This window comes from Prionailurus viverrinus, chromosome C1 (genome assembly GCF_022837055.1).
Source record: "Prionailurus viverrinus isolate Anna chromosome C1, UM_Priviv_1.0, whole genome shotgun sequence".
NCBI classification, from domain to species: Eukaryota; Metazoa; Chordata; class Mammalia; order Carnivora; family Felidae; genus Prionailurus; species Prionailurus viverrinus.
Window position 1 is genome coordinate 148,919,410 of NC_062568.1, and position 17,376 is coordinate 148,936,785.

Below are 17,376 nucleotides of genomic sequence, written 5' to 3' on the forward strand. Positions count from 1 at the left end.
TCTCTCCCTCTACTCCTCCCCTGTGCACACGCATATACACATGCTCTCAAAAAAAAAAAAAAAAAAAAAAAAAGAGGGGCGCCTGGGTGGCGCAGTCAGTTAAGCGTCCGACTTCAGCCAGGTCACGATCTTGCGGTCCGTGAGTTCGAGCCCCGCGTCGGGCTCTGGGCTGATGGCTCAGAGCCTGGAGCCTGTTTCCAATTCTGTGTCTCCCTCTCTCTCTGCCCCTCCCCCGTTCATGCTCTGTCTCTGTCCCAAAAATAAAATAAAACGTTGAAAAAAAAATTAAAAAAAAAAAAAGAAAGAAAGAAAGAAAGAAAAATATCAACTCTTTCTTTGTGTGTCCTTCTAAGACAGATGGTGTTAATAATTAATAGATATTTGGGGAGCTCCAAAAGAAATCCAATGAACAAGTAACAACAAATTACATCCTGAGGTGGGTCCTATTTTCAAATGATGGGCAAGTACAATAAGACAAACCACATTCTATAACCTACTTTTGTCACACATTAATGAGTAAAACCGGGCTTCTGTACAGGTCTCAGATTAATGAGACAAAGAATATCAGCTTCATAGCATTAGATTTATGTGAAAGAGGAGTGGATGTCTGTACAGGTAAAGTTGTACCAGAAATCAATAGTTACCTTAGCATTAACTCAGCACGAAAAAGGAACTACTTCTGATTTCCTGGAACACAGCCCTCACGGGTTATTATTTCTGATTACCATGGCAGCACACAGCATCTTCCATACAACACTTTAGAAGAATGCTTGGTCACACCATGCTCTGCCTTATTAAATGATCTATGTTGAAACCATGCATTTCCATTTCTCCTACATCTATAACATGTCAAATAAGAGTGATAAGACAGTCATTTGCCCTCAATTTTCTCAATAATGTAAGGTTTTAGAGAAAGTATGTTAGAACTCTAAAATAATAGGCTAATATATTTTCTCAATTCCTCTGGTCCTCCTTTATTTCCACCGGGGGAAATCGATTTCTGATGCTATCTCCTCTAAAGTTTAGGGGGCTTAAAAGCATTGCTCTTTCACCCCAAAAAATGTTCTCAAACATAGTTATTTTCTGAGTAAATATCTTTCAAAAGAAAAGTTCCACAAGGACTATAAAAAACCTTCCCTGGAGTGCTTATAAAAGGTAACATAAACGTGGGTATGAGTGGAAAAAGAAATAATGGTTAAAGAATTGCTTTAAAAAAAAAATCAAATATAAGTGGTTTCTACTCTATCTGCCTTTTCCACCTTTCTTCCACACAAGCAAACACATAGCACAACAGATTTCACGAGTTTTTAAAAAGAAGTAATTACAAAGAAGCAAAAAGCAAGTCAATCAATCCTTGTTTTATGAAGAGAGAAAGTAGGCTATAGACATCAAGAGACTATAGAAACCTTCCTCCCTCTTACTCAGTGGATTAAAGAAACAATGCTTCTAGACCTATAGGTGGCATAATTCACACTTCGCTTCCTGAACATATCCTGCTCAGGCTGGTATAACAAAATGAAGATGCTACAAGACAAATCAAACTCTAATCCTAGTTTCACTGCATTAAGATATTGAAAATGAGCTACAGACCTATTGCAATCAATGACTTCTATGTGGAAGAGAAAACATGGGTTAATGTGGAGCAAAATCATCTCTCTAGAAATACTCCCTAAAACTTACTTTAAAAAGACTCTTGAATGAATATTTAAATTGATATTTTAGGTAATTTATCTTAAGAATAGCACATATGAAACTGCATTAGAAGATACCCAGAAACCAAAATTATATTTCAAAGAAGGTATTTCATACACATAAGACCAAACCAGAGTCCGTAACAGTGTCTAAAAACAGATCTTATGGGACTTCAAAAAAGGAAGAATGGTTCATTTCTCCAGAGATGGATCATCCACATCATAATCATTCTCGTTTCACATCACCGATGGCTCCCCAAACATCAAAGAGAAATTCATCTGGGAATGCAAAGTCTCCAAGAGTTTCGTCAAGTGCCACAGCAAATTCATCTGGATTACCTTTGTCCTTTCCAGCTTCAAACATTGTGGTAGCTATCAAAAACAATTTTTAAAAATTAATGACATGCAACAGCATCACAGATTGGAGAAAAATGGCACCAGGAAAATTACTTTCTAAATGTAACATGCATAGATATATTTCTAGTACAAGTTATAACATTAACATTCTATCATATCAAGGCAGCAAATATATTTTTAAACAATCTGTCCCCTGCAGCCAGATTTGCAGCTGTCCTGTCCTCTCCTCCACCTTGGAGCCCATCAGTCAGGAACTACTGCTAATCCTATGGGCGTGACAAGAGCTCCTGAAAGAAAACCCTGTGGCTAAGCCTGCTGGGAAACTCCAAGTACATCATCCCTCCCCCATCTCTTCACAGCCACTAGCTCTACCAGTACCCCACTCTTAACTAGAATGGAATCTAGTCCTCCCGACCCCTCAAAAGAAAAAAGACAAAGGATAACAATTTGCAATGGGAAAACCAAGCTACGGAGAAGAGGAGAAAGGTATCTATCTACTTGTGGAATCAAGGTAACTTCTTCTGAGCCCCTTTCTTGTTTAAGATAGAAAGAGGAAGTGGTGCCCTTATTCTGTTTTTCCAGTAAATTACCTGGGCCCCATATCTTATCTCTGGGAACCAACATCTCCAGGAGTACATATTCCCATGGAACCTGCCCAAACTAGCTGGGAACCCATGAGGCTCAGGTGTTTTTGTTGTTGTTGTTTTTTCCCCTCAGCCCCCTATAAATACTAGTAACCAGAAAGAGACAATGTAGATGTGATATGGGACTTGGGTGAAGAACCTACAGGGAAAAAAGAAACACCAAAACTCAGTATCTCCTTTCCTCCCAGGTTAAGGTTGAACAAATCAACAGTTGTAGGATTTCTCTGAATGAGCCAAGAGGTCTGGTCTTTCAGCTAAAATCTACTAGGGCTCTTAAGAGCATTTAAGAACTGTGTCTTGCCTTAAATAGTTCTGTACTGACACAGATTGAAGGGAAGGAGAAGATCTGGCTCAAAGAAGGGCACCACAATCAGAGCAGAAGTGGGATGTGGCTGGAGTGACTCCATGCAGGGATGAAAGAAGCTTCCACATGGCCAAACAACCTGGTGGCAGATGGAGAGTCCAGGTGTGGTAAGGAAGGCACGGAGGTTGGGCAGGAGGGAAGAGGAGAAGACAGCAGCTACAATGATGATTGGTCACACACTTGGAGAATAATCACCTACGCATATATATTAAGAATATTGGGAGCCAGATTTGTCACTGCCAGAAAAAGTTAAACAGGGAAAGGGGAAAACTAGAATGAATCCTGTGGAACAGAACTCAAGAGACCAATGGAGACATATTTCAACAGAGAGATTTAGACACCCAGATAGCAAGAAGCACACAAAGCACCCAGAACTTGGCTCTTAAACACCTTTCTCCACTAAAAAGAATCAGAGTTCACAGGAGAAATGGCTGATTCCAGGATTGGAGCAGGCAAAGTAAAATATGAACCAAGAGTAGCTAATCTTATGCCAAAAGGTAAGAAACCATCAACAACTGGTGAGAACATGAAAAAGACACAGAAGTCAAAGTGATAGAGACCCCATCGACTAGACCAGGGATAATTTAAGCAACAAATTAAGTGGCAATGTTAATAGATTATAATCCCATTGAACAAAATATGAAACCATAAATCCACAATGAAATGACTGATAAATAGATTGAAGGAAGGTAGGAACATGAGGAATAGGATATTTACAGAGTTTCAAAATCTCTTTCCACCAAATACTTATTAAGAAGAGAATAACTTTATGGTGGAGACAATTATCAAACATCACCGTAAATCATCAATATGAATATCAGAAATAGAACAAATCAAGTCCTATGCCTCCCGATAAGATGTAATGAAAAGAATCTAATAATCCAGTGAATAAATGGGCAAAAGACACGAATAGACACTTCTCCAAAGAAGACATCCAGATGGCCAACCGACACATGAAAAAATGCTCCACATCACTCATCATCATAAATACAAATCAAAACCACAATGAGAGATTATCTCACACCTGTCAGAATGACTAACACTAACAACTCAGGCAACAAGAGATGTTGGCGAGGATGCAGAGAAAGAGGATCTCTTTTGCGCTGCTGGTGGGAATGCAAGCTGGTGCAACCACTCTGGAAAACAGTATGGAGGTTCCTTAAAAAATTAAAAACAGAACTACCCTACGACGCAGCAATTGCACTACTAGGTATTTATCCACGGGATACAGGTATGCTGTTTCGAAGGGACACATGCACCCCATCTTTATAGCAGCACTATCAACAATAGCCAAAGTATGGAAAGAGCCCAAATGTCCATCGATGGAAGAATGGATAAAGAAAATGTGGTGTATGTATGTATGTGTATATATATATATATATATATATATATATACACACACACACACACACACACACACACACACACACACACACACACAAACGGGGTATTACTCGGCAATCAAAAAGAATGAAATCTTGCCATTTGCAACTATGTGGATGGAACTGGAGGGTATTATGCTAAGTGAAATTAGAGAAAGACAAATATCATGACTTCATAGGAGGACTTTAAAAGACAAAACAGATGAACATAAGGGAAGGAAAACAAAAATAATATAAAAACAGGGAGGGGGACAAAACAGAAGAGACTCAAATATGGAGAACAAACAGAGGGTTACTGGAGGGGTTGTGGGAGGGGAGGATGGGCTAAATGGGTAAGGGCCACTAAGGAATCTACTCCTGAAATCATTGTTGAACTATACGCTAATTTGGATGTAAATTAAAAAAATAAAACTTACAAAACAAAAAAAAAGAATAGAGCACATATTTGATATTTCTGCCAGAGGTATAACCTGAATGCAATTCAGAAAAAAAAAAAATCAGGCAAACCAGAATTGAGGAGCATTCTATAAAATAACTGGTTTGTACCCTCCAAAAGCATCAAGATCATGAAAATCAAGAGTGGGAAACGATTCCAAATTGATATAAAAGTAACACATGATTTTCGACATGTCCTTCTATAACAGATATTATTTAGTAAAACATAAGATCTGAGTTTAACATTTATTTATTTATTTATTTTTTTGGGACAGAGAGAGACAGAGCATGAACGGGGGAGGGGCAGAGAGAGAGGGAGGCACAGAATCGGAAACAGGCTCCAGGCTCCGAGCCATCAGCCCAGAGCCTGACGCGGGGCTCGAACTCACGGACCGCGAGATCGTGACCTGGCTGAAGTCGGACGCTTAACCGACTGCGCCACCCAGGCGCCCCAAGATCTGAGTTTAGATGGTAATGATGTATCAATGTTAATTTCATGATTCATGGTTATATTGTGACTAGATAGGAGAATATCTTTGTTTACAGGAAATATGCACTAAAGTATCTGGGGGCAATGAATATCATTAATTTATTCCCAAATGGTTCAAGAGTAAAAAGTCTTTGTATTGTATTTATAAGCTTCCAAGTTTAAGATTGCTTCAAAAATATTTTTATAAAGCAGTAATGAATTGACTTTCTCATCATTGTCCCCCCACCCCCCTTACCTTGCCTCAGCCCTGACCCAGAAGCTACTGCATTTACCATCAATCCAGAAACAAACACTTCAAAGAAGAGCATCCGTCAGCTGGACCTGCTACTCCAGCCAAAGCATTTTGCCAAGTTTATTAAAACTTTTATATATAGATCTTAAACGATATGCAGCACTAGCCAGGATATAGTGAAGCAAAGATTCAGATACACTGGCTTAACTTCGTAAGTTTGGCTTTTGAAAAACAATTTGGCAGCAGATATCAAAATCCTTAAAAATGTTCACATTCTTTAATCTACTAACATTGTCCACTTCTGGGAGCCTACACTTTTTTTTCTTCCAGCTTTATTGAGATATAATTGATATGCATCACTAAGTTTAAGGTGTATAGTGATTTGACTTACATATATTGTAAAATGATTACAGTAAATTTACTTAATACCCATCACACCTCATATAGATATAAAAAAAGGGAAAAATTTTTTCCTGTGAGAACACTTAGGATTTACTCGCTTAACAGCTTTCCTGTATGTCATGCTTCAATGTTAACTATATTGTCATCATGTTGTACATATAACCCTAGTACTTATTCATAACTGGAATTCTGTACCTTATGACAACTTTCTTTCAATTCCCTCTCCTCTCTCACCTGCCTCCAGTAACCACAAATCTAGTCTCTTTTTCTAGGAGTAGGAGAGAGGAGGTTTCTTTGGGAGGAAGGGGTCTTTATTGTGTGGTTGTTGGCTTTCTTTTTAGATTCCACATATAAGGGAGACCATACAGTATGTATTTGTCTTTCTCTGTATGACTACTCCACTTAGCATAATGCCTTGAGATCTGTCAATGTTGTACAAATGGCAGGATTTTCTCCTCTTTTTACAGCTGAATATATTCCATGGTGCATATATACCACAACTTCTTTATCCATTCATCTTGATAGGCACTTTGTTTCCATGTCTTGGCTATTGTGAATAATGCTGCAATGAACATGGGAGTGCAAGTATTTCTTCAACATAGTGTTTTTATTTCTTTTGGATATACAGGAATCTAACTTCTTTAAAAATCTTAGAAACAGAGAGATGCCTGGGTGGCTCAGTCGGTTGAGTGGCTGGCTTTGGCCCAGGTCATGATCTCGCAGTTCATGAGTTCAAACCCTGCGTCGGGCTCTGTCCTGACATCTCAGAGCCTGGAGCCTGCTTCGGATTCTGTGTCTCCCTCTCTCTCTGCCCCTCCCCAACTCATGCATGCACATGCAAGCACTCTCTCTCAAAAATAAATAAAAACATCTAAAAATCTAAAAATGTTTTTTAATCTTAAAAACAGAATTTAGCATACAAATGGACCTAACAGTATCAAACACAAAAACAAAACCTAAGATGCAGAATCATTAAGTTCTCTCTGCACAATGAATTCTAGTAGATGAAATACTTGATGAAATATTTTGAAATCATTTTTAAACAGTATTTATTATTAGACTAACTCTAATAAGCTGGGGATAGTTTTTCATCTTAACATTTACTGAGAAAGCAACATAAATTTTATATTACAATCAACTACATTTTTTTTTTACACAAAATCTCTATATAGGATGGATAAATGGAGAAGTAGGTGATGAAGAGATTATAGTAAATTAACAGAATCTTTTAACTCCACTATATGTCTGAAAATCCTAACAAAACATTAGAAAGAGGACTTCTACACAGACAAGGGAAAAATACTTAAAATACAGTAGACACAGTCAAACTGGAGAGAAAGATTGTTTTTTAAGTTAAGAAAAGTAGAGAGCTGCCCTGAGCATGCATGTTCACACAGAGAAGCCAAGGGCTCAGGAAACAGTACTTTACTGATATTCCCCCATAAACCTGGAGGGTTCTCCCTGTGTCTCTCTTCTCCTTAGGTTGTCTTGCCTTGGCGATTTTAGCCACAACCATGACCTTGCAGAAAAATCCTAAACCTTTACTTCCATCCCTGACTTCTCTCATGAGTTCCAAATACCTGTTACTGAGTAAGTGGTAGACAAGTCTTCCTAGGTGTTCTGTGAGTAAATCAACCAGCATGTCCAGAAACCAAACCTCCTCCTCCCTTCTGAAGAAATTGCTACTCTTTCTATTGTCTCCACTGTCATTCGTGGTGCACACATTCTCCCCGTTACAGCTCTCTTCTTGTGCCTGTGGACCACACATGCCTCCCCTCAGTTGCACCTCTGCACTCTGCTGTACTCTCTGATCTGCTCCTTTACAATTCACTCCCATGGCCACCCATGTTGTTTCCTTAACCTCCAAGTCCGGGCAGCACCATCCCCAGAGATACAATAAATTTATCTTCCTAAAGCACAGTGTGGATCCTATTAGACAATGAGACAAAAGGACCAGAAAGCTCCTTTCCATCTCAAAGACTGTCTGCATCATTCCCATATATAAAAATACTCCTTGGGTCACCAATGCTTACTTACAAACACCAAACTCTAGTCTGGCATTCTCATCCAAAGCACCCTTGGCTCCCACTTGGCTATACTTCTCTACACTAACGCTACGCCCTCATGAATCTGACCACTCAAACCACCACCATCCCTCCTTCCTGCCTTCACCCAGGATAACCTACTCCTAATCACCAGCTCCACTGTCAGAATCCTTTCTCTCCTTGGAGGCTCCTTCCTCCAGGAAGTCCCATGTCCACAACTGAAAGTGATATCTGCATTCCCCAAAGCCTTCTGCCAGTGCCCCTCACATTTGAATGTGCAAGCAAATTGCCTGGGACCTTGGCGAAATGCAGGTTCTGGTCCAGAAGCTCTGCTGCAAGGCCTGCGAGTCTACATTTCCAACAACTGACAGGTAATGCCAGTCCCCAGACCACATGTTGAGTGATAAGGTCTTACAGTGCATATTTAACATTGTTCTGTATTGTCATCATTTCCACCTCTGTATCTTCTCTCCTTTTAAGACAATAAACTCCCAACAGATCTTGAATAGATCCTCAGTCTTTCATGCCCACAAGAATTAGTTCAGTGTCTTAGGCATAGTACATGCTGATAGGTGCACAGGTACAGGCGGAGGCTTTGTAATTACACTTAAGAAATTTTTTAAGGTTTATTTATTTGATAGAGAGGGACAGAGAGCAGGAGAGGAACAGAGTGAGGGAGAGAAAGAATCCCAAGCAGGCTCTCCACTGTCAGCATGGAGCCTGACACTAGGCTAGAACCCATGAACCGTGAGATCATGACCTGAGTCAAAACCAAGAGTCAGACACTTAACCAACTGAGCCACCCAGGTGCCCCTACACTTAAATAATTTTTACACTGGCACAGGTAACATGCATTGGAGAAAGCAAAGCCCAGAACTCTGGTCCTGTAGCCAGGCTGTGAAAGAGTAAACAAAACCTGAAGTATTGTAAAAGTAGGACTCGAGTTTAGAATTTTGCTTAGTCTACCATTTTAAATATTTCTGACTCCACACACAGCATCTATTGAGACCGTTACCTGAAGATTTTACTAACATTTGGGTCAAATACAACCTGACTGAGGAAGAAAGAAGATGCACACAGAAGATACAAGAAAATCTACACACCATTCAGAAGCAGAAACTAACAGTGCACATAAATGATGCTCTTAAACCGGGGACACAATGACAAGGATCAGATGTTCCCTGACAATGAGTCAACCAAGCTGTCACACACATACACATACCCACTTGACTATAAGAGACAACTTGGCACATGGCTGTTTGACACCTCAGGAAGCTCAACAGCATTGTCTAGGCCACTGAGCCCAGGAATGATATAGTCTCAACCTTGCCCACTCTGACTTGCAACCTCTGGTTTAAGCTCCTTAGTTACAAAATGAGAAAAATGACGGTCTAAGATGCCCATACCACAACTTCACAATCCCAGCTGTATAATCTCACTCATGCACTCGTGATGGCACTGCAGAAAAATAAAACTTCCGCCCTAACTACAGTCCCAGAGTTGGTCAGACCTCCAGTTATGCAGTCCTACCTACCTCTATCATCACTACTACTATTACTAGTAATAATTACCAGTGATTACTGCTAAAAATGGTAATAGCTATACCTATGATTTATTATGTAACAGGAACTTTATACATATTATTTAATGATCCCACAGTTCGTGACTTCAAGCCCCACGTTGGGCTCTGTGCTGACAGCTCAGAGCCTAGAGCCTACTTCTGTGTCTCCGTCTCTCTCTGCCCCTCCACCACCCCAGCTCACGCACGCATGTGCTCTCTCAAAAATAAACGTTAAAAAGATTTTTTTTAATTTATACATATGATTTAATGCAATGTGTTAGCAACCTGATAAGGTTTTTATTTTACCCTTTTTATAAAAATGTGAACATTAGGCTCAAAGTTTAATAAATTTGCCCAGGAGCTAAAGCATCAAACTAATGAAGTTAGGACTCATACTTTCTGTGAATTCACTATTTTTGTGCCTCTCAAAGGACAGTCAACAAGCATTTACCAAATATTTACTCTAGGAGAGCTACTGTAGTAGGAGTGGAGATTAAAAACAAAGTATCTGCCTTCAAAGAACTCCTGGTATGGTAGAAATAACAAAAATATCAATTAGGCAGTTTCACTGTTGTGTTAGAAACACTATATGTAATACAGTGTTTCATAAGTCTTTTTAAAAACACAGTAATTTGCTGTATGAATTTTCAAAGAAATTAAGAATGGAGCATGCACTAAAACATGTATGAAATCTGGCTAATGAATAAAGTATAAACATAAATTTTCAACATCCTTGCACGAAAAGTAAACTAGTATAATTTTATCCTTTTTGATTAAAGACTATCTTTAAAAGAAAAGCAAAATGAAACTCAAGCAAAATGAAGCACTTTTTATAAAGTTATATCACATTAACATGACAGCTACTAAAATATTTTTTGTCTGTAACATATCTGCAATAACACTTAACACCCGAATACTATCTGGGAGAAAAAAAAAATTGTACTGAAAGAGTTGAATTGTTAGACTACATATAGCAGCTAAGTGCTTCCCTCTAGTGGCCATTTTGAAAATATCTTTATATCCTTCCCACAACTGAATTTAACATCATTTATTAGCAACAACCTTATTTTGGTACTATAAGTCAATCTACATTTTCCACTAAGTTTTTAAATACTTAAAGCTTTTAAACATAATATATTATTTCAGATGAAAAATCCTGGTATCAAAATCCCAGAACTGAATCTCAGCTTAACTTGTTAGCTGACTTTGGGTAGGTTACCAAACTTCTCTACATCTGTTTTCAAATCTATAAAATGACACATAGCAGTATTAAATAAAGATGTCATAACCACTGTTAGCCATTAAACCTGTAGTTGTATTTTCTTCAATTGAGGGTCTTTAGCACTTATTTTCCTTAAGGCTTTTCATAAATAATCCATTTCAAGCAACTCAAGACAGGAGTTAAACATCAAAAACACAACCAATGTTGAATATGGTTTCTTATTAATGAAAATCTATTTCATTGGCTTTATCTGAGAAGGATGACTTTCTATAGTGTTGTTTTGAATTCACTGAATAAAATCATCTTAAGAATGTAATTATCTCTATTAAAACACCATTATTGTATATTTTTAAAAGAACTAAGAAATATTTTATGAGAAAAAATTACTTAGAATCTATCATTCAAATTTCCTTTCCACACATTCCTGGATCCCTTAATAAATTAGAAGTCCTAAAATTCTGACATTGCTAGGGTGATCTCCAAACTCCTAAATCAGTATCAGAACATATTGTAGTTGTATATATAATTTACACAGTTGCCTTAACTTATATGAAACTTATAGGATACAACTTTTCATTAAGTTAGGTCAATCACATATAAGGCGTCACAGGACTCAAAATCTTCCAGACTCCATTCTCCCCTAAGGATAACATTCCAAGGCAACACATATGGGCATTGGGTCAGTTGAAAAGTCATAATAACATTTCTGAATGCTAAGAACACTGAGAATAGCAAGCAAATATATTCATTTGTCTGTTGAATCAGTGTCACAATTGTGATTTGTGCTTCATGCTAATCATATCTGAATAATGACAGAAATTCCTAATTTAACAATGGTTTACATTCTTCAAATAATTACTTTCCTTAAACTTTACCTCCCTAGATGACTGATCACATTGGTAATCATGTATAATGATAATGACTTTCCATGTCATTGGAGGAATTTGTTACAGATGACTAACTTTACAATGGGATTACAAGTTAATTTACAAGGAATTTGTGAGCAATGTTTAGTGCGCTGAATTTTTCAGAGTAAAAGAAACTGATTCCTAAAGAACTGCTTCTTAATTCATTCATAATTACTCCACTGTCCAATTGTTCTTCCATGTATACTTGTATATATTTAATAACAAAAGAGCAAAACTTATTTATTCCCAATTTATACTTAAGTAATATAAGGACTGTACCCAAAAATTTTTTTTAATTTTTGAGAGAGAGAGAGAGACAGAGACAGACAGCACACACACACGCATGAGTAGGGGAGGGACAAAGAGATGGCAAGAGAATCCATCCCAAGCAGGCTCTAAGCTGTCAACACAGAGCCTAAGATGGGGCTCAATCTCATGAACCACACAGGATCATGACCTGAGCTGAAACCAAGAGTAGGATGCTTAACCAACTGAGCCACCCAGGCACCCCTGGCCTATTCCCAAAATTAAGTTCTAAAGACAGTTTTAAATTCTCGCCTGTGAAAAGTGTGGTTCTCCTAAATTTGAGTTCATCAAGATCTAGCATTGATATGCTAGTTTCTGAATAGTATAATATTCAGTTATATGGTTTGAAAACTTCTCAGCTTCTCTTCTCAATAGAGATAGAGATTATTTTTCCAACAATAAGAGCACTGCCATTTCTAAATCCCCTTTGTCTTCATTTGCATAATTTCCATAGACCTACCTCACACAAATCTGTTTTTCCAAATGCAAAAAGGTTGAGAAAAATTTTAAGACCCTGGCTTTCTATAGGATAATTTCACCTTTAACTTCTTGTCTGTGTGGAGCAAGTATCTATTTCATGCAAATTTTATATTCTGAACCAAGGAACTAAAAAAGAGTATCAATTTTTCTTAAGTTACAGGCAGCATCTGTATGTCCAACACAGAAATTTTATTTTAGGTCAGACAGGCAGGAAAAAATAAGAATAGATTCTATAGGAAAAAAGGAAGGTGAGTTAAAGTAGAAAAGGAAGAATGAGTTTCAAATACTCTACCTGAGCTACAGTAAAACACTTCACTTGGCAGCAGGTAAACATAATAGTCCAAGTCTTTGGCTTAAAAAATTTTATTAAGTAGCTGATCCAAACAACACGTGTGTGCACACACACTCACACACCGATGCATATAGACACAAACCACATCACTACAGTGTGCATTACTCTTTCGTCATCCAGCATCCATCTGCCCTTCTCAAAGGCACATTTTCCTGGCTTCTACATGGGAAAGGCCAGGACTTTGACCAGCTCAACCCTAATATTCCAGTCACTCTCAGCTCCAGAGCTGGAGCATTTGACCCAGATCTAACCATCCTGCCCCCTGCACCCCAAAACTGCTGCCTCAGTGAGCCAATCAAGCCAATCAGAGTCAATCCTCAGCATTTTGTTCGAATGACTTGGAAAAGGTCTTCCCTCTTTCCCATCATGCTTGACACTAAGTTGTAGAGGATGAAGCCATAGCCATCATTTGGACTCCATGAGGGAGGGCCTGAAGTTGCCAGAGGACACTAGGTAGGGGGGCCTAAAATGCAGCCCAAATGAAAAGAAGAGAAACCACATCCTGGTGATAGCCTAAGAACTCCAGGTCTAGCCATTTTTGAAGCCAGGATCTATCTCTAGACTTTTCAGTTATAAGAACCAAACATGTCCCCCCTTTTATTCCTTACGTCAGCTGGAATTCAGCTTGTTGTTGCTTTGTTATTTGCAATGGATAGTCTTACTTGATAAATCAAAACCCTGATATCTTAATGACGACACAAGAAATACACAGAAATTGAACTGCTCAACTGCCCTTATCAGTCATACACCAGGCATGTCCTTCCTCTTCAGATTTCTGATCCATTGTTCACAGGGTCTCAGTAATTGTATTAAGTGTGCACAACTTTGATATCCCAATATACAATTTAGTTGACATAGATCTGTAGCAAAAACATTTCATGTATCCTGTAACGAAACCTGTTCACATATATATTTTAAATCCGTAAAGCAAGCCTATGAAGGAAGGCTGTTATTACAGTTTATAGTTTGTAGATTAAAAACTTAAGTTTAGAAAAGTCGACTTGAGTCTTAATGCCTCACAGTTAGTAAATGGTAAGGGTCAGGTCTTTTCATTATTCTTTTATTACATTTTCATTGTTTTTCTTATTCCACAAATAATTTTTATCACGAAGTATAAATGCAGGACATAAATAAGCACTAAATTCCATCAAATTAAGAACTATAAGACTTTTCAAAATAGTATAATCTTACCTAACTCAGGATCTCGAATTCCCATGTACAATTCAAGAAGATCATCAATCTTCTCAACTGCTTTTGTTTTGGCTTCAGAGGGCTTTATCAAAGACAAGAGAAAGAAGATACTATTTTATATAAAATCTCTTGAATGTTAAGGGAAGGTAAAATCTGATTTGGAGCCAGTTCATGGTTGTGTCCATCAGCTCATTTGAGTGGAAATCTATCCCCAATGTGCTCTGTAATGCAATACAAATCAATACAGTAAATACTTATTTTTAGTGTCAGCGTTAAGTGCCATGGATTCAAAGGAGAAACAGAACACAGTCTCTAAGTAGCTAACAATCCAGAAAGGGAGACAACTGTGAAAATAAATATGTAATAATAAGGAAAATTTTTAAAGGATATAAGAGGCATCACAGACAAGGTAAACTTAAATCTCTTAGAAGTCACAGAGGACTTGAAAAAAGGTGACTTAAAAACTGTGTTTTCAGGGGTGCCTGGGTGGCTCAGTCGGTTAAGCATCTGACTTTGGCTCAGGTCATGATCTCGCTGTTCGTGAGTTCAAGCCCCACGCCAGGCTCTGTGCTGACAGCTCAAACCCTGGCACCTGCTTCTGATTCTGTGTCTCCCTCCCTCCCCCCCCTTCCCCTCCCTGCTTGCTTGCTAAGAAAAAAAAAAAAAAACTGTTTCCAAAGATAAACTGGTAGAAGATAAGCAGGAGAGGTTACTGCAAATAAAAGTATTGCAAATAGGGGCACCTGGCTGGCTCGGTTGGTAGAGTATGTGACTTGATTTCGGGATTGTGAGTTCAAGCTCCACGTTGTATGTAGAGATTACTTAAAAATAAAATCTTAAAAAACTATTGCAATAAATATGCAAAGTCTATGTGAACTCGGAGTCTCATAAAAAAGAGTATACCCAGACAGGACTTGGTCTTAGGGGTTCCTGTGAGCCATGAAAAGGGCTTTGGTCCTCATCATGCAGATGAAGGGTCTCCAAACCTTTTAATGGCTCATCCCCAGGGTAAAACATTTGTGAACATATACTCTTACTATTTTTTATTTAATTTTACTGTATTGTTGAAATAACTTTCTGGGCCCAAGATGGAGCCATGCTGTCCAAAGTGTCATGTTATCTAACTTTCTTGTCCCTGTAAATACTATGTTTGACCAGAAACGCAGTATAATCCAGTCAGCCCACCCCCAAATATCAAGCGAACTCTAGGACTCCTCACACCTAACAAGATTGACTATCTAGCCCCAGACAATCAGAGATTTTCTATTTCTCTCTTACTTGTTCTTTAATCTTTATCCTACAAATCTTGTCCTCTAACCCATTTTGCAATTGTCTGAAAGGGGACTGTCCACTTCATGAATAAAGTCTGTATCACCTAAATTGTCTTTAATTTTTTTTATTTGTGGCATTTTATTATTTTTTTATGTAAGCTCTACACCCAATATGGGGCTCAAACTCATGACCCCGAGATCAAGAGTCACATGCTCTACTGATTGAGCCAGCCAGGCACCCCTTCTTTAATCATTTTTTCACAGTATGTATCTTTCATAAATACATGTAGTACTATATTAATGTATTATATACATTATGAAATACACAGAAATGTTATAAAAGGAGAAGATGCTGAAACAATAGTTAATTTTTATGTATTAATGGTACCAAAATATTTTTGTTCTTCCTAAAATTATTAAAGGTTAGAGTGAAAAACATGATTGGATACATTATTCTTTGAAAATCTTGGTTTAACGTTGGCAAAGTTTGTTTCTACATTCAGTTTATTTCAATACTTGGTCTTAATGGCTTCATAGCTAAAAAGGAAATTACCCAAAGATGTAAAATAATCAACTACTGGTACAAATGCAGAATTCAAGATTAGATTGTAAGAAATTCATAATGCTTTTAAGACAGTTATAAATATATGTTGCTTTGTGTTCTCCAAACTTATTTAAAATATGCATTTTATTACAAATACCATTTTATTTTTATTTCCTTGAGGATATTATTACAACTTTCTCATGTTCTTATTTATACGAACTAAGCCTTAGAAAAACAGGTACAATATACCACTCTTGCCTTCTTTATGGTGTATTTTGGATGTGCTGTGTAAATCAACAGTCCATGCAAAGTAACTTGGGTGTTCACCTTTGTACCCAGCCAGCCATATTGTTAAGTTTTGTAACAAGTATCACTACTTCTCATACACAATTTTTACCATTCCACCCCCTAAATAGCTCTTGATCTCATCACCTCTTCCCCACTCACATTCTGATTGTCTGGGTTTAGCCCTCAATTTTTTCATATTTGCAGAAGTTTCCTAATTTTTCTCCCTGCCTGCAATCTTCACCCTCTCAAACCCACCCTGCTCAACAACCCATCCCTTAGAACCAAGGGATTTTTCTAAAACACAAAACTATATTGCTCTCCTCAAAATTCTTTTTTTTTTTAACGTTTATTTTTGAGAGAGACCGAATGCAAGCAGGGGGGAGGCATGGGTAGCCGAGACAGAGGGAGACACAGAATCTGAAACAGGCTCCAGGCTCTGAGCTGTCAGCACAGAGCCCGATGCAGGGCTCAAACTCATGGCTCGTGAGATCATGACCTGAGCCGAAGTCAGACACTCAACTGACGGAGTCATTCAGGCTCCCCACTCTCCTCACAATTCTTAAATGGCTTCCCCAATTCCACAGACCTTTCACATCCTGACCCAGGCCTCCTCACCCCCAAGCAGATCCCTCTAGCACCCCCAAATCCCAATCATGGGATGCTTATAACATCCCCAAGCCCATCATTTTTTCAGGCCTAGAATACTCTTCTCCCCATCTTTAACCAACTCAACCATTTCTTTGGGATAGAAATTCCCTCCCACCTCTCCCTATCCCTGACAGCAGCTGATCAGCTCTCCTCTGATATTAACCCTATTCCCTAGTTTTTAATGGCTTCTTTCAATACTTCTCTCCCTTTATAAGAAAAACAAGGTTTTTATTCATCTTTGTATCACCAGCACCTGGACTATGCCTGTCTCAAGAAACACATACCAAATAATTTATGAAGTACGCAGGTGGAATAGCTTCCACACTTTTCAGAATCTGTGCTAGGTTATAAGGAGGTGATTTGTTTCAGATCTATAAATTCTTTAGATCATAAGTCCTTTGCACCAAATTTAACATTAGCAACAAACTAGCCTTTTCCTTTGAATTGGGCTATTTTCAATTACTCTATTTAATGAAATAGGCTATGAAAATAGGAATGGAGTTTTAAATTTTTTTTTAACATTTATTTTTGAGACACAGAGACAGAGTGCATGGAGGGGAGGG

At 38.1% G+C, this 17,376-nt stretch overlaps 1 protein-coding gene across 2 annotated transcripts in view; it reads right to left on the reverse strand.

Annotated features, from left to right (window-relative positions):
• Nucleotides 1-211: 211 nt before the first annotated feature.
• Nucleotides 212-17,376, reverse strand: part of GIPC2 (GIPC PDZ domain containing family member 2) — an 82,902-nt gene continuing 65,737 nt past the window's right edge. For both annotated transcript variants that reach the window (XM_047873560.1, XM_047873561.1), the window contains exons 5-6: nucleotides 14,063-14,144; nucleotides 212-2,063 (exon numbers count right to left, since the gene is read on the reverse strand). In XM_047873560.1, the coding sequence (XP_047729516.1) occupies nucleotides 1,918-2,063; nucleotides 14,063-14,144 (228 nt within the window). In that variant the 3' untranslated portion in view covers nucleotides 212-1,917. The remainder of the gene's footprint in view (nucleotides 2,064-14,062; nucleotides 14,145-17,376) is intronic.